Source organism: Hevea brasiliensis, chromosome 9, assembly GCF_030052815.1.
Source record: "Hevea brasiliensis isolate MT/VB/25A 57/8 chromosome 9, ASM3005281v1, whole genome shotgun sequence".
Lineage (NCBI taxonomy): Eukaryota > Viridiplantae > Streptophyta > Magnoliopsida > Malpighiales > Euphorbiaceae > Hevea > Hevea brasiliensis.
Window position 1 is genome coordinate 2,400,319 of NC_079501.1, and position 17,352 is coordinate 2,417,670.

Below are 17,352 nucleotides of genomic sequence, written 5' to 3' on the forward strand. Positions count from 1 at the left end.
TTAGCCTCGGTTATTGGGAGAGTTTGAATTGTCGTAGTGTATAACACGACATTGATTATAAAATTTTGTGTCATGGATCCAATTGTGTGAATTGTTGGCAACGCCCTTTAAATTATGTATAATTTGATGAATTGTGGTCAAAATAAATAATTTGTCAGTGATTCAAAAATATAGTATTGTTTCATGATTTAAAAGAAATGTAGATAAATAGTTACTAATTGATCAAAATGTTATTCAAATGAATAATTTGCATGATTGAAAATATTGATTTTTGGATGTCATGAATTTTGAAGGATTTGGAAATTTTAAATTTTTATTTGTTATGAGTTGTCAAAATATAACTTGTACTAAGTTTTAAATTATTAGTTTGTGCACCACTGAGTTCACCACTCAGCGATAGCTTTGTATGTTGTCGCAGGTGAAAGAAAATATAGAGCAGCAGAGTGAAATTACTTGAAGACACAGTGAGACTATCTTCGGGTATATCATAGGTATGCCCTTGTACATTAGATTTTGATGTAATTCTGTGATTATATGTATGTAATTTCATTCGAGCAGTTGTATCAACTCTTTTGTAATATATATTTTTTTATATATAATTAAATATAAATTATTGTAATATTATCTTGAGATTTTATGTGTCACAACCCAATCTATGGGCTGGACCAGCACTAGGACCTGGACCAGCCTAAAGCCCACGAGGCCCGTAGTAAGCCTAACTATTCCTCAACCCAATCCTAAGACTCATTTAGACCCAATTTCAAGAATTCAACCGGACAGAGTTCGACTATAAAATGAACCGTTCAACGGGGAGTTTTTAATTCGCCCGACCTGCAAACACAATATATAATAAATTGGGGAGCTCAGCTCACCCTCTACATGCTCATAATGTCAAAAGTCCAATGGGAGCTCAGCTCCCTCATCCCATCCAGTTATATATACAGTTAATAATTTTACAGGTCCAACATAACTTTTATAATATAGGCCCAAAATAAAAATAAGTACTTCTAACACATGCGAAGTCTAAAATTTAACTCGATTGTACAAAATACATTAAATACTATCAATGGACCTACAAAGAAGAAAAACAGGTTAGCCACAATAAATAATCCTCCTGTAGCCTGGAAAAATAGATGAACATGAGTGAATATTCGACTCAGAGAGTAAAATACCAATTTTAAGTACAATTTCTATAGCTATCTAAAGCTAATACACTCTGTGGAATGAAATGCAACATCATCATAATTTTCATACAATTTACATCATAACAGCAAAAAGGCAATTTGGAGCACTCACACACCCAACACTGTCAAGCAATACATATATGGGAGCTGATCCCTTATACAGCCCTCTTAATTCAACCTCTGCCAGTGAGTGTCTCTCAATCCGGACTTTCGCTTAATAAACCAAATGCGGAGTCCCAGCGAGTATCTCTCAAGCCGTATTTACCCCGAAGGACCGGGTCTCAACGAGTGTCTCTCAAGCCGTGTCTACCCGTCCTGTCCATATACAATACCATACCACACGCACGCCAACGCATACATACTGCTCCAAATTACCACAAACAACATCCATGGCACTTCAACAATTATGAATGCAATATAAAATGTGCCTAATGTTTAACTACATAGATACATATTTATAAGTGATGCATGGGCATGCTTAAACATATAATAATATCGAAATTACAATTAAAATTAATATTTTACTCACAGTACACTAAAGGCTACTGCGGCTGTTGGGTAGGAGGAAATAGTTATCCTCAATCACCTAGATAATTATATTATGGATTTATTAGCACTAATTCAAAATAAGACTCTAAAGAGATAATAGACAGCCTAATTCATGCCGGAAATCTGACAGAGTTTTTCCTATATTTGGGACCTACCCAACTTGCAAAACGATTCAAATAACACTTCTAAACTCAACCCATATCTCATTATCATTATATGGCCCCTCTTGGGCCCTCCAAACCAGGCAATAATCACAATATCAGACAACTCAATTACAAGATTTCAAAACTAATATTTTTAAAAACTATTCAAATTAACTTTAAAAATTCTATAAACTTATCCCACGATCCTTAACAATATTATAAGGCTATTGCAAAAAAAGAATCATAATTTTATGATCATCCACGAATAATGTATAAATTTTATTTTAAATCAGTATTAGCTGAAAATGAGCAATTTGGAGTTCGTGTTTACCTATGCCAAATCTGACACCTAGAACACATCCAAAACGTCTAAAAATGCTAGGTTTGACTATAATATCGATTACGTTCTAAAACGGGCTGTCGAACAGCCAGATCTGGCTAAAAATGCAGTCCTGGCTCCAGTGAGCTATCCTTGATCCGATTGTACCTAATTAATTTCAAATTTTATTAATAATTATCATAAAATTATTTTTAAATTTTTAGAAATTAAAAAAGTGCGAAAATCTAACCAAATGATCTGGACTGTTCGATGATCGTCTTTTTTAAATAGTATCTGATCGGAGCAGGACCGGTCCTATCTTGACTATTTCGCCGTTCTGAGTCCATCGGTAATCTCAAATTTTTGATCCCACGGTCGGATCGCCGGAAAAATGACCGAAAAGTTCACTGCCTCAACTTTCTCTTAATCTCGTTGGAACTCCATGGAACCAAGTCCTAACAGCCGATTTGGGTAGCTGGGGTTATTAGGAGTCACTTTCCCGTTAGTCCTATGGTGAGTGGTGACCATGAACGCCGGCGAGGGGTCTTGAAACTTACGGCATGGGTTTCTCTTCCACACCCTTAATCCACACGATTTGCTCCTTTGCACCATTTTCCTTCACCACCATGGTCCCTCGAGTTGGTCTTGCACCAAAGGGCTGCTAGGATTGAAAATTTGTTAAAGTGGTGAAGCTTGTCATCGAAAACAATGGAGGAAAGTTTTTGGTTGGGAAATACTGGAATGCGAACTATGGGTAAGAGAAGGACAAAACATGATCGGTCCATTGTAATATATATATATATATATATATTTTGCACGCTGCACTTGGCAAAACGTTTGGTGTATATGTATTAAACAGGAAACCATACCTAACTTTGAAATAAATAATACTTAATATAATTATAATTTATAATAAATTTTTAATAGAATAATTTAATTAATTATACCTATTAAACTTTATTATAAATTATAATTGTTGATTAAATTAAAACTCAACATATTTTAAAATAACAAAGACTAATACTGTTATTTAATATTTTATTAGCATCAATAAAATAATATACTTTCATTATATTACCCATTAAAAATAGAAACTTAAATTAAATTATATCAAGATTTTAAATTATCTCTTAAATTAGTAATAATAACATCCAAGTAAAATTAAAAGTATAATAATATTATTATAATAAATATATAATATTAAACTTTAAAGATAATCATTTAAATTAAAATTGAAGCTTTAAAATAATTTCATAAAAAATATATAAAACAAATAAATATTTATTTATTCTTATTTTTCAAGGCATTACATTATGTACTTATAAAATTTTGTACTACTAAATTTTTAATACTCTCATGAATGTAAATATTAATTTTGTTACCTTAATGAGATATTACAATGTTTAATTTAATTTAAATTGTGTATTGGGTTGCTTGTGATGATTGTAAAATGAAATTGAATAATGGAGTTGTGGTTGAAAAAATATATGGAGTTTTTTTTTTTCAGGTTTTGAAAAATTGTTTTCTCAAAATACAGACGATACTCTGTCGAAATTTTTGTAAAAATTATGGAAATTTTAAATATCTAAAAATTTGATTTATGTTTGGACTTCGAATAAAGGTTTTTAATATCTGAAAAAAATTACTCAACAATTTAAAAATGAACGGAAATTGTTTCAAAATCTCTTGTAGAATATTTAATGGGTTACTGATAGGCGAAATTCGGTAGTTCATTAGGTATACTATGGGATCATGTTATACCTTACAGAGGGGTAAGGTGTGACAATATATATATATATAATTCTATATATATTTCACTCTTATCATTCCTTCACTTTTTTTATATTTTAACAATATAGGAATTCTTTCTCTCTGTACTGTATAAGATACTAGCTATTTATAACAGCTGTTGTGGATTCAGAAGCAGATGCATTCTTCAAAGCCGGTGCTTGAACTTCAACAAGGAAGAAAGGAATGATTGCTATATACACGGCTGCAAACAATTGGAAATTGACATATGAATGATGGAGGGAAATGAAAATTTACAAAAAAAATGCTTCCGAGAATGTCGCACCAAAGAGTGTGGACAACGTCGATGGAATTACCTAGCTGCATATATTGTCTGAAAGACTTCATTGGTTCACGTTGAAGATACTGAAGGAGACCCAATGGTGCTGGGTATTCTCTTAGTTATAATAACTGAAACTCCCAACAAATTATGATAAATATATTTTAGAATAACTGCTATACCAACAAGCAGAAAGGATGTAAGGGGAAGGAAAACAGCAAAGAGAGGAAAGAAGAGCACAAATTATGTTTTTCGTTTTTTTTTTTTTCAACTTTTACTGGTTCATGTGGAGGTGGTGACGGTGGACGCTCCTCCTTTACACCTCTGGTTCCTTTTTGTATTCCATAGCTAGATTTCTTTCAGGGCAGCAATTTGCATGCTAGTAACTTCAACCATGGCTTAGTTCTTTCACTCCCTGGCCTTCTTCAGTCTTCCTCCATCTGCTTCTTTCTTTCTTTTTTTATTCGTAAGTATTATTTTACTTGCTCTGCATATTCTTTTAAGATTTTTTTTTTATTCTGGGTATTAAATGCTAGTTAGTGGGCCCAGGTAAACGGGAAATATAACTTCTGTTAATTTTGAGCATACTTGTCTCATTTAAAAATTTATAAGAATTAATTGATTCTAAACTATATTTAGAAGCTCAATTGATTATTGGAGAATACTTCAAGGACATAAGATCTATTACAGAAAAGGACGCTATGGGACTATTGAGGAAACAACTGGCAGAGAATCTCTGCAAAATTAATGGCTATTAGCCTCTGACACTTCCTCACATGAATTGTACAACCAAGAAGTCCATTTTCTTCGGAAGAATCACACATCTTGTCTAGACAGGCTAAAGTCATCTGATGGATTTCTCCAATAGTGATGGCATTCATTGCTCTTCTGGTAGCAGCAATGCTACTGTGGAGCGGGAATTCTATTCCCGTAGAGTACAGAGTAACCATGCACCAGATGAGCCATAATTTTTTTTATTCCTGACAGCCCTTTTCTCACATGCTTCAGCATCCATCCCGACAAAGACTTCATCCTGGAAGAATTATGACTCTCTGGTGCATGGTTACTCTGTACTCCACGAGAATAGAATTTCCGCTCAGGAAGATTTGACCCAATGACCTTAGTCCAGAGGATACAGGTGGGGAAGAATTGAATCACAATGGGTTGCTGGTAATAAGGCTGGTCTTGAAAATATTCCCAGCTAAAGAGTACCTATGGAGAGGGAATATGCATAACATAAGTGCATTATATATATGGTAAGGTGCCCAACAGCAATCCAGGCCCAACTCAAGCCCTATTCTAAGTTTTCCTCCAAACCTGTGAAGCTTTTGCAACACATTCAGCAGGCTCATAGATAGGAAGAAGCAGGTTCAGGGCAAGCTCATAGATAGGAAGATGTTTCTTTTGTTTGATTTCTTCATGAATGCCAATCCATGAGCTATTATCTGAATAATCAGTATTTGCTCCGATGGCAAAAACAATTTTTTCATCTGGTAAGGGCTCCCGGCTTTTCTTAGTATCAGAGCCTGATTATGCTTGTATTATACATACTTCATTTGTGAGTAGGGAGAAAACTTTCAACCTTAATATTTCACTTAACTACTATTTCTCTGTTTTCTGCCATCTTCTTTCATCAACTGAAATATCGGCTGAAAACTAGTAAAAATTATCTAATTGGATTAATATTTTTAAAATTTAAATTTATTTCAAATTTAATACTAAAAAGTGCTCAAATCATTTAATTTTATATATTTTAATTAAAAATATATATATAATTATTTTTATTAATAATTTATATTTTAAAATTTTAATAAATTTATAAAATATTTTAATTTTATTTTATATAAAATAAAATATATAAAAATTTATAAAAAAAATTATAAAAAATATATATTTTATATTTAATTAAATATTTATATAAACAGATTCGAACTCAATACATAAAATCCAAACTCATCACGAGTATTAAATTTCAAATTCGAATCCGTTCCAAACTCGAATATGTATTACTCAAACTCATCCTCTTAGAGTTCAATTGAATCAAATATCGACAAAAACCTAACCCGTTGCTATCTCTACTTAACACTCAAATATATATACACTCAAATATATATACGAATAAAATTAAGTGAAAAAAAAAAATCATTTACCACACTTGAAATTTAGCCGCTATTGGAATGTCAACTTTGACCAAAGAAAAAGATCCAAACACTAATTAATCTGCTTTTTAATAGCTGTTCGCATAGATTAGTCTAAAAAGTACAATTCTTTTTTTTTCTTTTTTAAATAAATACATTTCTTCCATGAAAAAGTTGAGAAAACATGCCAAAAGAATAACAAAGGTAAACAGGAGCATTGCAAATTTGCTATCGACAACTTGCTCCTTGAGGGAAAGCAAAGATGATGCGGGTGAAAACTCACTCGTCATGGAGGCAACACAACGTGCTGACATAGTATAACATCTGAGATGGTCTTTCCATGCCGGTCAATCCTCCGAGAGCAATTGACACCACCATCTAGAATGTTTCGTACCACAACATTCAAAGAATGGATTCCCCTGACTTCATATATTTCCACATCTACATATTCATTGACCCATTTGTCTCTCTTCATGATAGCTTCTGAGTCCAGAAATGAAGAAGTATTTAGAAGAGCTGCGACAACTCCCTTTACCCACTGGGGTGTCACAACCATCTTCAATCTCTCGATGTCCGGAGGGAAGTGTGGTATGATTGAAAAATTCAAGTCATTTCCCTTGTCCCCGGCCCTGCTATGAGCTACAGTATAAAGTGGGATCTCGTGACCTGATGGAGCAGGGGAGGTCTTAATTACAGGCAAAGAATATTCTACACAAGACGAATCCACATTATCCTTTGGAAATAGTGGTAACAGAGCTTCATGCAGAACATGCATTTTCACCACATTCCCATGGCCAATTTCTTCCTTCTCTGAACTCATTCCTTTGGTGGACTTCACCCCAGTCTGCCAGAAAACACACTCACGCCCAACCTAAAAACCAAGGAGTAATCTTCTGTCAGAATTTTTCCTATTGCAATAACTTTAGTAATGCTAGAAGTGTAATGAAAATTTTTTACCAACTACTCAACAACTTCACAAAGCACATCTGATTAAAGAAAGACTTCCACAAATTTGTGGCAGGACAAGTTATTTCCAGGGTGCAAAACAGAGATGTTAAACAGATATAGGAGGGAATGAGAACAGAAAATAGTTAGGATGCTAAATTTGTAGTTACGGCTTTACTTATGGACAAACTTTGTATTTCAGAAAGCAGAACAGTGTTGATGATTTCATGCAATGCACTCTACTTAGTTACAGATAAAATTCACAAAAATGGGAAGAGAGAAAGAGATTGGGAGACTACCAACTTTTTTTCGAGAACTATCTCTTTCTTATATCCAGTGCTGCATCATTAAACAAAGAGAATAATCATGTTCGAATTATGGAAAATGAAGCAGAATGAAACAAGAAGCAGATGAGAAATTGACCTGATACCACCACCACCAGCTGGTCCATTAGTATACAATGCTGTAAACTCTCTTGTAAATAGGACTGCATGCTCTTTCAACTCAAATAATCCATCCATGTGTAGCCTTATGTCCCCATTAGTGGTCCATGATGAAGTGTTATCATTAATCCTAGAGACCTTCAGGCTATCAAGTCCAATAATACATGAAACTACATTACAGCTAACACCTGGACATACTTCTTCCATCCATGATCTGACCTAATAAAAATGGGAAGGAATATATTACTTCACAAAATTGTTTAAAATGAGATTAAATAGAAGAGGAAACGTTGAAAACCATTCTAGTCCCCTCAGAAATTAATAACAGCACAATAAGTTGATGACTCTTTGAAAAAACTTGCACTAATTTAATTCTTCAAACTAGTAAGTACTGACCTTACTAGATATTCAGCAGCTTTAGCACGAGTCACACATTCATGCCCTCCATAGGATATCTCTCCCCATCCTTTCCAACCACAATCCTGGAAACAAGGAATCAAACTCAAAAACAGTCAATAACCAAGGGAATGCATCATGATAACTTCCAACTGGGAAAAGGTCAAATGCACTGCTGTTTTAAAAAATTGAAATAAAAAAGAGAAACAAAATTTGATCATTCAGTTTTAATTATGATGTGCATAACTTAGATCTAAATGATGCACACATAAATTACCTTTGGAACCAAACACAAGAGTTTATCAGGCCTGGATCCTAAAGATGGTTTTGCTCCAGCACAGAGAATGCAAGAACTTGAGGATGGATAAAATGAAACATCCTGAAAATCAATTATCTGCATTCCAAGACACGATTTCAATTTTTTATTCCTTTAATGTCCTCATTTATCACGAGGTAATGAATATACACATCAAGCTCACCACATCAGGTGTGATATAAGCGCCTGGATCTCCAACCTCATAAAGAAGTTGTTGAGCACAAGTACTGAAATTTAATACCCCACCACTGCCCCCTGCCTTTGCTACACAAACTTGCCCATCAAAACTTATTTCTGCATAAGGAAGTGACAAATCCAGTAGAGACAAGAAAGACATGTCTCGATATTTGTCGCCTATGATAAAGAAAATGGAGAATATTATAATCATTAATTTAGTTCTATCTTTATGGCCTTTTAGTAGTATTTGTGGGGTCAAATAGAGCAAACTCACCTGGATGCATGAAGTATCCACCTGTGAGTTGACAACCACACTCTAGGAGGTGCCCAGCTAAGGATCCCTGAGCTAGCTCCTTTAAGTCATCCCAATTCCAACCCAATTCAAAAACCTATTTGCAATCAATCAAATTGCTTTCTTAAAGGAAGTTAACCAAAAGTCTAATTCACAAAACAAGAGCAGATACTTTATATTGTTGTTTAGTCTACATTCTAAAAGAATAAGTTACTTGCTCAAGTACATAACTAGGCAAGCTATAAGCTGCATGGTAGTTCAACTATCTTGCCTTGACATGTATTTGCGCAAACCTTATTTTCCATTGAACGAGCTGTATGCCCAATCATACTTAATGGTTTTCCTATTTCCAGTAACATTTCGGCCACATTCCAAAACATGCATTTATTATCCTGTTATCTAACAAATAAATGACTATTAATTTTTCAAGCAGTAGAATTGATATGTGCTCAATCTAATATGGTATCGGAATCCATGTAAAATGAGTGAAATAATATCATGGCCAAACAAAAAAGCAGATGTAATATACTAAATTAGAAAAGATCCAAAAATAAGTCATCAAAGATCTTGCAAATAAAGGACAAAAGAACCAAGGGATGTGAAAAGAAAGAAAATGATTGCATACCATTGGTGCTAAGAACAAGGCAGCATCAGCAATTCGCGAAGTAATTATAACATTAGGTTGATACTTTTCCAGACATTCAACAATAGGTGCTGCTCCCAGATACGTGCTAACACCCTTCAGATATTAGAACAAAAAATTGGGTTAACCTTACAACTAAAAGTAAGAAAGAAGAGTAAAAATAGCATGTTCTGGATGTTTGCTAGAGTAACAAAATGAAATTTTATCATATTGCAAGTTTAAATTCTTGACAAATTTTTATGAGAGGTTGAGAGGCAGGAATTGCATTCATATGTATTGCAAAGGTTGCTATAGATAATCATCAACAATGTTAGTGACAGTAAAATGTCATGCCAACCCAAAAAAAAAAAGTAAAAGCAATTACAGTTATGAAAGCTGAATACAAACAGGAAGCACAAGAAAGAGAACCAGATTCTTACACCTTCTGTAACATTTGATTTCATAGGTGGAGATCCTATACCTGCATGTGAAAATTTTTGGCTTTAAGTCGTAGGGCTCATGTATGACACAAACACAGAGCACGAAGACTTAAAAAAAAAGTATGTAATACTTGATTCAAATGTATTAATGACCTGTGGTGAAGTTAATAATAAAGATTGGCATCCAAAAGCCCCCTACAAAATGTGCACCATTCATTTTTATGGTAACAAAGATACCTGATTTATTGGAAGAAATCTCATGAGCCACAGCAACAGAAACACTTAGCCCCAGATTGCTGGCAATTTCTAGAACACTCTCTTGAGCATGAAGCACATCCACTGGCCACAAGAAAGAAGCAAAAAATTTAGATAAAATAAAAACACCCACAATAAAAAGATCAACAACAAAAGAAATTGCAAATTGAATATTGCATCATGAGTCAATTTTTTAGGATCTTACTTGCACCCATGTTTGTTATTATGCAAGTTCCTCTTTCTACAGCCAAAGGGAGGAGCAAACGCATCCAATCTGAGACTGCACAATCATTTAAAGAAAAAAAAAAGAGTAACAAAAATTAGAAGATAAGGATTAAAACATAATCTTCAAAACAGAAAGAGGAAACAAATAAGAAATAAATAAACAAATAAAAGTCTAACAATCACATATATAATGCCATAGTCTTGCCACATTTTATTTTCTTTACAAATCAAGAGTGAAGGAACACTTTTAAGAAAGAAAAGTATGACTAAATAGATAGATAAATGTTATTTTTTATGTGGCTACCCAAAAGATTTGCGCTGTGACCTGATTAGAATAATAAGTTTAAGGTGTAGCCCCCACAGTATAAACAACCAGTATAAATATTATAATATTGTACTCCTTACTTTAAATTTGTGAGATATTCGAAAATCACACATAAGGTTTGAGAGTTCTAATTGTATCTTGCTTTTTTTCCATGGCAAATAACTTTTACCATCAAATCACGTAAATGTTATTCTTTTTCTTTTCCATATTATGTAATTATGCGATTGTGGAACCATGTAAATGTTTTTTTTTTTTTGCTTTTCCATATTGTGTAATTTTGCAATTGTGGGTGCGTGCCTGCTATTAAAAAAAAAAAAAGGAAGAAGCAAAGCTCCATGCAAACAAGGCCTTACAATGAACCAATATGCCTGCGCAATTTCGAACAAATTAAATCATATTATTAACTACTTCATTCATTTTACCAACATTTCATAAGAGGTTGGATTAATTTGCAAACTACTAATCAATTGCCCACTCAATTCTCATTAGAATGACCCCATAAAACCTAGGAAGAGCAGAGAGCTATAGCGAAGCATCATAAGCAATCATAGGGAACATACTGCGAGAATCATAGCCATCACCACCAGACACCATAACCTGATAACGATCAGCAAGGGTGCGCTCAGCCAAGCATTCAAGCACAAGATAGTTAAGCTCCTTAACTCTTTGAAGCAACCTAAGTGCTGCCAATGGCCTGTCACCTCCAAACCCAGCCCCACAGCCTATGTAAACCTTCTCCCTTCGTCTTCGAGGATTCACTCTCTGCAATTCAAAATTAGAATACTTAGCTTGCTGTTTTCTTATCAATAATTATAATAACAACAAAACATTGAAAAGACCCGAAACTAACCAATTTGAGCACACAATCGTGAATTTCATTCCAATCTTTATACTCCGTCGACATCTTCAATCCCCGGTGAAACAGTACCCTGAAGTGAGAAAAGAAATTACATGAATCAAGAAGTATTATGAAACAGTATCCTACTCTAGACTCTTGAAGAGGAATTGGCGGGAAAAATTGCAGAAGACGAAGGATGATCTCAACCTTTCTCCTCTCACCTTTCTTCTCTCCACTCCTGCTCGCGTCTCTGATCTGCGAAGTGCAAGCAGTATAGAACTATTACGTTGCCAAGATGTTCTGGGCTGGACTCGAGCCCGTCGAAAGATTCGGGCCCCTTCATATACCCAGACCGAACCGATCCGATAGTAGGATGGGGTCTCGGTTAAGGTGGCGGTTACTCCTTGCAAATAGCTTATCCACTTGAAGCGCGATGACTTGTCCATATTCTAGATTGTCGTAGTGTCTATCCAATCTGCTCATTCAGCGCGTGAAAGATACGTTCCAATCGCTCTTATACAACTGGGCGTGGGAAGCACGCACATGCAGATGAAGTGGTTTGTATTCGCGACGGCTTTCCCCAGCTTGCTAGGAGTCCCATCCAATCGAAGCGCAGCGCCTTTTTTAAAGCCAACTAGCCAGCCAAGGCGTAGAGAGACCTCTGCTGGAAATTTTCTTGGGGTAATTTCAATTTGCTACCCGAGAGTAGAAAGCAGGAACGAGAAAGATCTCGATGGATAAGGGAATTCAGTAATTGAATTTGTAGATTTCGAGTGGAAAATTGTTGAGATGGCTACCTTATCGCTAGTAGCTGGAAACTGTGGAAGAGGCAAAGGAGGTGAGGATGGGTTCCCATTCGAATTTGGTTCGAATGCGTATTACAGTAAGGAAATTTTCGCTAGCGGTTTTCTTAGAAGGGTAAATACTTACAGAACGGGAATCGGAAGTGGATTTCGTGTCATTGCTAAAGTTAAGAAGTGGAAGAAGCATGATTATCCTTGGCCTGATGATATTGATCCCAATATTAGCAGTGGGCACTTGACTTACCTCTCTAACTTCAAACCACTAGCTGAGAAACCAAAACTAGTCACGCTTCCTTTTGAGAAGCCATTGATTGATCTGGAGAAGAGAATTATTGAGGTGAGTTCGTTTGGTCTTATGGGTATTTGGCAGTGCATGTGTAATAATGTTGCTGCTCATTTTTATATGCTAACAAGTTTAAAACTAGTCTCAGAATTTGAGATTTATTGTGGATGGATGGTCTTTTTTGCCTTGCCTATCAACATGTGAGGCGCTGATATGGCAAAAAGAGCATTTCGCTTGAAGCCCGAGGCCCCCATCATTTATTTCTTCTTTAGTTTAATACCTTTCTTGCAGGTGCGTAGAATGGCTGATGAAACTGGCCTAGATTTTAGTGATCAAATTGGGGCTTTGGAAACCAAGTACCAGCAGGTAAAATTTAGAAGTAATTTCTCTTCTTTTATTAATATGTGCACTTATTCCCATCTCAGAAGGGAAACAATGGCACAGATAGAGTCTTCTTGGAATCAATGATCTTGTGGTTACTGCTCTTAAACATTTTATGGTTGCATTAATTCTAAGATTTTATTATTTTGCATCTGGAACTGGAATTAAAATAATTGTGTGAGATGGAAAGGAGTAATTGTCATTTTGACTCCCTTTTCAGGCTCTGAAAGACTTGTACACACATTTGACACCCATTCAACGCTTAACTATTGCTAGACATCCCAACAGACCTACAGTTCTTGATCATATATTCAATATCACCGAGAAGGTAGTTTGTAATGATCTCACTTCGGTAAATCTATTTGTAACACTGTAAAAAGTATAACGTCTGTTTTGCTTCATCTTCTAGTGGGTGGAACTTCATGGAGACCGTGCAGGTTATGATGATCCAGCTATTGTCACTGGTATTGGAACTGTAGATGGTAAAAGCTATATGTTCATAGGCCATCAAAAAGGTCGGAACACAAAGGAGAATATTGCTCGCAATTTTGCGATGCCAACTCCTCACGGGTATGTTCGAGATTCGTACAATTCTAAAGCTATGGCTAACAAACAAATTTGATGATTGAGCCAGCCACTGAAAATTTATTTCTCTTATTCTACTCTTAGTCTAATTGTGGCATAATGTTTTGAGAATGCATGAATGAAATTGTCATTTCTTCTCCTACAATTACTAATTGCAAAAAGCTGCTGAGATTATTTTCAGCTTTTTGAGCAGCACGTTTGGTTTTCTGTGGACTTTCTACTTATGCTGAAAGCATTATCTGTAAACAGCTACCGGAAGGCCTTGCGTATTATGAAATATGCTGATCATCATGGTTTTCCTATTGTTACTTTTGTTGACACCCCTGGGGCCTTCGCTGATCTGAAATCAGAGGAACTTGGTCAGGTCTGCAGATCTTTTTTGGGCCCCTTCCTTGCTAATTGTCTATAATAATTCATGTTGCTCAAACATTGTCATGGATGAATAGATCTGTTTTACTTTATTCAGGGTGAAGCAATAGCCCATAATCTAAGGACAATGTTTGGCCTGAAAGTGCCTATTCTGACAGTTGTAACTGGCGAAGGTGGTTCAGGTGGAGCTCTTGCTATTGCTTGTGCCAATAAACTGTTTATGCTGGAGAATTCCGCTTTCTATGTTGCAAGGTGATAGTCTGTTTCGCTATCCTTAATTGTATTAGTTAGGTGCAAGTTCTTTTACTTCATAGAAGCTTTCTGTTATGGCTGCCCCATGAAACATGTGTCAGTGAACAATAATGTTGTTGAAGCAAGCAGCTAGTAGCGGCTAGCTTTTGTAATTACTAGAATGGCATCATGGTAAGCGTAGGTACCCTGTTTGAGCAAGCAAATTTCTATCTGCATTTATCGCATGTGCCAATGCTTGGTTCTCAGGATTAGCTCCTTGTTGTTTACTTTGTGACTTCTATTCCGCTTTTTTTTATCCTTTCATGTGATTATGTCTGAAATTTTGTGGTTTTGTTTATTGTATAAGTCCTGAAGCATGTGCTGCAATATTATGGAAGTCTTCCCAAGCAGCTCCAAAGGTGCTGGAATGGTTTGACTGTTATGTTTATGTGGTTTTTTTCATTTTAATTAATCACATTCACTGCCCTGTTCTAATTTGTGTAGGCAGCTGAGAAACTAAGGATAACAGCTCAAGAACATTACAGGCTCAAAATTGCCGATGGCATCATTCCTGTATGCAATCTAATTCACATTTATTCAACTCAATAACTTTTCTTCGGTTCCATGTCGTCGTCTATGATGTTGTTGCTATCTTTTTATCACTTACAGGAGCCTCTAGGAGGTGCACATGCAGATCCTATGTGGACTTCCCAACAAATTAAGCTTGCAATTATCCAAGCCATGGAGGTTAGTGATACCTACTCCGTGTTTGTGGGAATGACCAACTGAAAGTGTTGGGGTAAATTTAACATGCCGTCCCTCAACTTTGACCCTTATAATGGTGCTATTACTTAATTTCATTTTGTATCTTAAAACTTCCTAAACCTTAATTTAATAAAATAAGAGATGTGTGAAAGATATGATATAAAACAAGTTAAAAAAAAAAAAAAATGAAGTGACAGTATTTTTATTGTGTTTATATGCATGTGATAAATGAACCGAAAATTAGTTCAACTAACAGTCTATTGAACAAATTTATGTGTTTAGCCTTTAAATATCTATTGTTTATATCTTTCATGCTGCCAATACTGCAAGGAGCTTTCCTTTTATTTGGTTAATTTTCTTTTAAGATTTTGCAAGTCTACTTTTCTTACCTTTTTGCTTTGTTGATTTCCTAGTCATCCACCACTTATAAAAGCGCTATCTTAAATATAGGAACTAGGGAATATGGACAAGGAAGAGTTGCTCCGTCACCGAATGCGTAAGTTCAGATATATTGGAGGCTTTCAAGAAGGTATCCCAGTTGAGCCAGAGAGGAAACGCAACATGAAGCCATCTGAGGCCAACCAGCCAAAGACGGCTGATATAGAGCTGGAGCTTGAAAATTTGAAGAAGAAGATTCTAGAATCCAGAAGACCATCTGATCCAATTTCGAGTGACGCAATTGAGAAGCTGAAGCAAGATATAGACAATGAGATAACCAATGCTTTTATTTCAATGGGCTTGCAGGAAAAGCTTGAATCAGTCAAGTTGGAGTTATCTAAAGCCCCGAATCGTCCACCTAATCAGCCCATCAATCGTAACTTAAAGGAGAAGGCAGACAAAATAATGGAAGAATTTAAGCATAATCTGTCACGACCAGGAGCTTATCTTGGGCTAAAGCAGAAGCTTGAAAAGTTGAACCTCGTTCATCGGCTTAACGAGCTTAAAGACAGAAATGAGAAACTAAAAGCAGAGATTAACCAGAAAATTCCAGAGGAGTTAAAAGCAAAGATGGAACTTCTAAAAAATGCTGAAGAAAAGTTGTCCAAAGGGGACCCATTAGATAAGGATTTGGTGGAGGAAGCAGAAAAAGCTAAGAAAGAGCTGATGAAAGTTCTGAAGTCATCTGGGTTGGAGATTGTTGAAGTAGCCAAGAGAAATGTGGCAACTCCACCTCCTGCTTTACGAGAGAAAATAGAGAGAGTTAATAAAGAAATCTCAGAGGAAATTGAAAGAGCGATAGATGCAGCAGGCGTTAGTAACAAAATTGAGGAGTTGAGATCAGAGATAACGGAAGGTTCAAGTTCAGGAAAAGTTGAAAAATTAGAATGTGAAATCAAGGAGAAGATTCTTTCTGCTTTAGATGCCATGACATTGAAGGAGAAGTTTGAGAATCTAACAGTGGAGTTGGCATCCGCCTCAGAAACATACAAAGATAAGGTTGCTGCTGAAAGTGGCAGTTTGTGACATACCTTTACTGAAAGTTCGAAAGTTGAAATTCTTTTGGTACACAGAGAGTTATGAGTGCATGTTCAAAGACACTGGGATTTGTATTTTTCAAGTATTTTGTGTATATGGTGTTTGACATCACCCTCGTGATGGGATATCATGTAATGTTTTCCGCTATTGAGTTAATGTATGATCAGAGACAATGAGTGTAGAATAAATTTTAGGGGTGACAAAGCATTTTCTTTAATGCATTAATTGTCCTGTTATCAATATATCTTCAAATATAACAAAGTTAGAAATTTTTAAATAGTAATTTTTGAAAATTTTTCTTAAAATTTTTTATAAACTGAATTTAGAGAAACAAAAAGAGTAAAAGAAGAAGAAATAGAAAAAATGTATTTAATGTATCGGAATGTACTTTAAAAAAATAAAAAGTCAAGATATTTTTCTATATATTTTTTAGTAGATGTATTTATATGGAATAAAAATGTCTATTTATTAAAAAATATATTATTTATGACTTTCTTTTAACGGTTGTAATTATTTATATATAATAAAAATATTTAATTATTAATAAATATATCTATTTATTAATAAATATAATTATTTTATAATTTATTTATAAAAAATAAAATAATAAAAATAAAATATTTATTATTTTATTTTTACATATATATATATGCTAAATATCATTATAAAATAATATATTCATTTAAAAATATATAATGTTATATATATTTTTTTTTTCACTTTTTTCCCTTTAATTTTTATTTGTGAGAATTATTACTTTTTATTATTTAACATTAAAACTATT

At 34.6% G+C, this 17,352-nt stretch overlaps 2 protein-coding genes and 1 long non-coding RNA gene across 6 annotated transcripts; 1 reads left to right on the forward strand and 2 right to left on the reverse strand.

Moving 5' to 3' along the window:
- Positions 1-845: 845 nt before the first annotated feature.
- Positions 846-2,299, reverse strand: LOC131182920 (uncharacterized). The gene is made up of 2 exons (XR_009151090.1): positions 2,208-2,299; positions 846-1,072 (listed from the first exon to the last, which is right to left on the reverse strand). It is a non-coding gene; the product is annotated as an uncharacterized LOC131182920 (long non-coding RNA).
- Positions 2,300-6,433: 4,134 nt separating this feature from the next.
- On the reverse strand, positions 6,434-12,136 carry LOC110644571 (uncharacterized). Of its 4 annotated transcripts, none has more exons than XM_058152387.1 (14): positions 11,883-12,136; positions 11,688-11,766; positions 11,398-11,599; positions 10,493-10,567; positions 10,270-10,371; positions 10,033-10,073; positions 9,596-9,709; positions 8,953-9,067; positions 8,665-8,795; positions 8,463-8,579; positions 8,186-8,271; positions 7,770-8,003; positions 7,646-7,685; positions 6,434-7,272 (listed from the first exon to the last, which is right to left on the reverse strand). In XM_058152387.1, exons 1-14 carry the CDS (start codon positions 12,119-12,121, stop codon positions 6,688-6,690), a joined length of 2,160 nt encoding a protein of 719 aa, XP_058008370.1. In that variant the 5' UTR covers positions 12,122-12,136; the 3' UTR covers positions 6,434-6,687. The 4 variants fall into 4 exon arrangements, with proteins under 4 accessions (XP_058008370.1, XP_021653109.2, XP_021653110.2 ...); XM_021797417.2 differs by having other exon boundaries at positions 8,665-8,855; XM_021797418.2 differs by having other exon boundaries at positions 8,665-8,855; positions 11,897-12,052.
- Positions 12,137-12,268: 132 nt separating this feature from the next.
- On the forward strand, positions 12,269-16,785 carry LOC110644570 (acetyl-coenzyme A carboxylase carboxyl transferase subunit alpha, chloroplastic). The gene is made up of 10 exons (XM_021797413.2): positions 12,269-12,815; positions 13,053-13,127; positions 13,363-13,470; positions 13,552-13,712; positions 13,977-14,091; positions 14,194-14,348; positions 14,695-14,746; positions 14,832-14,900; positions 14,997-15,074; positions 15,543-16,785. The coding sequence occupies exons 1-10, from the start codon at positions 12,465-12,467 to the stop codon at positions 16,554-16,556; spliced, it is 2,178 nt and encodes a 725-aa protein (XP_021653105.2). The 5' UTR covers positions 12,269-12,464; the 3' UTR covers positions 16,557-16,785.
- Positions 16,786-17,352: the final 567 nt, after the last annotated feature.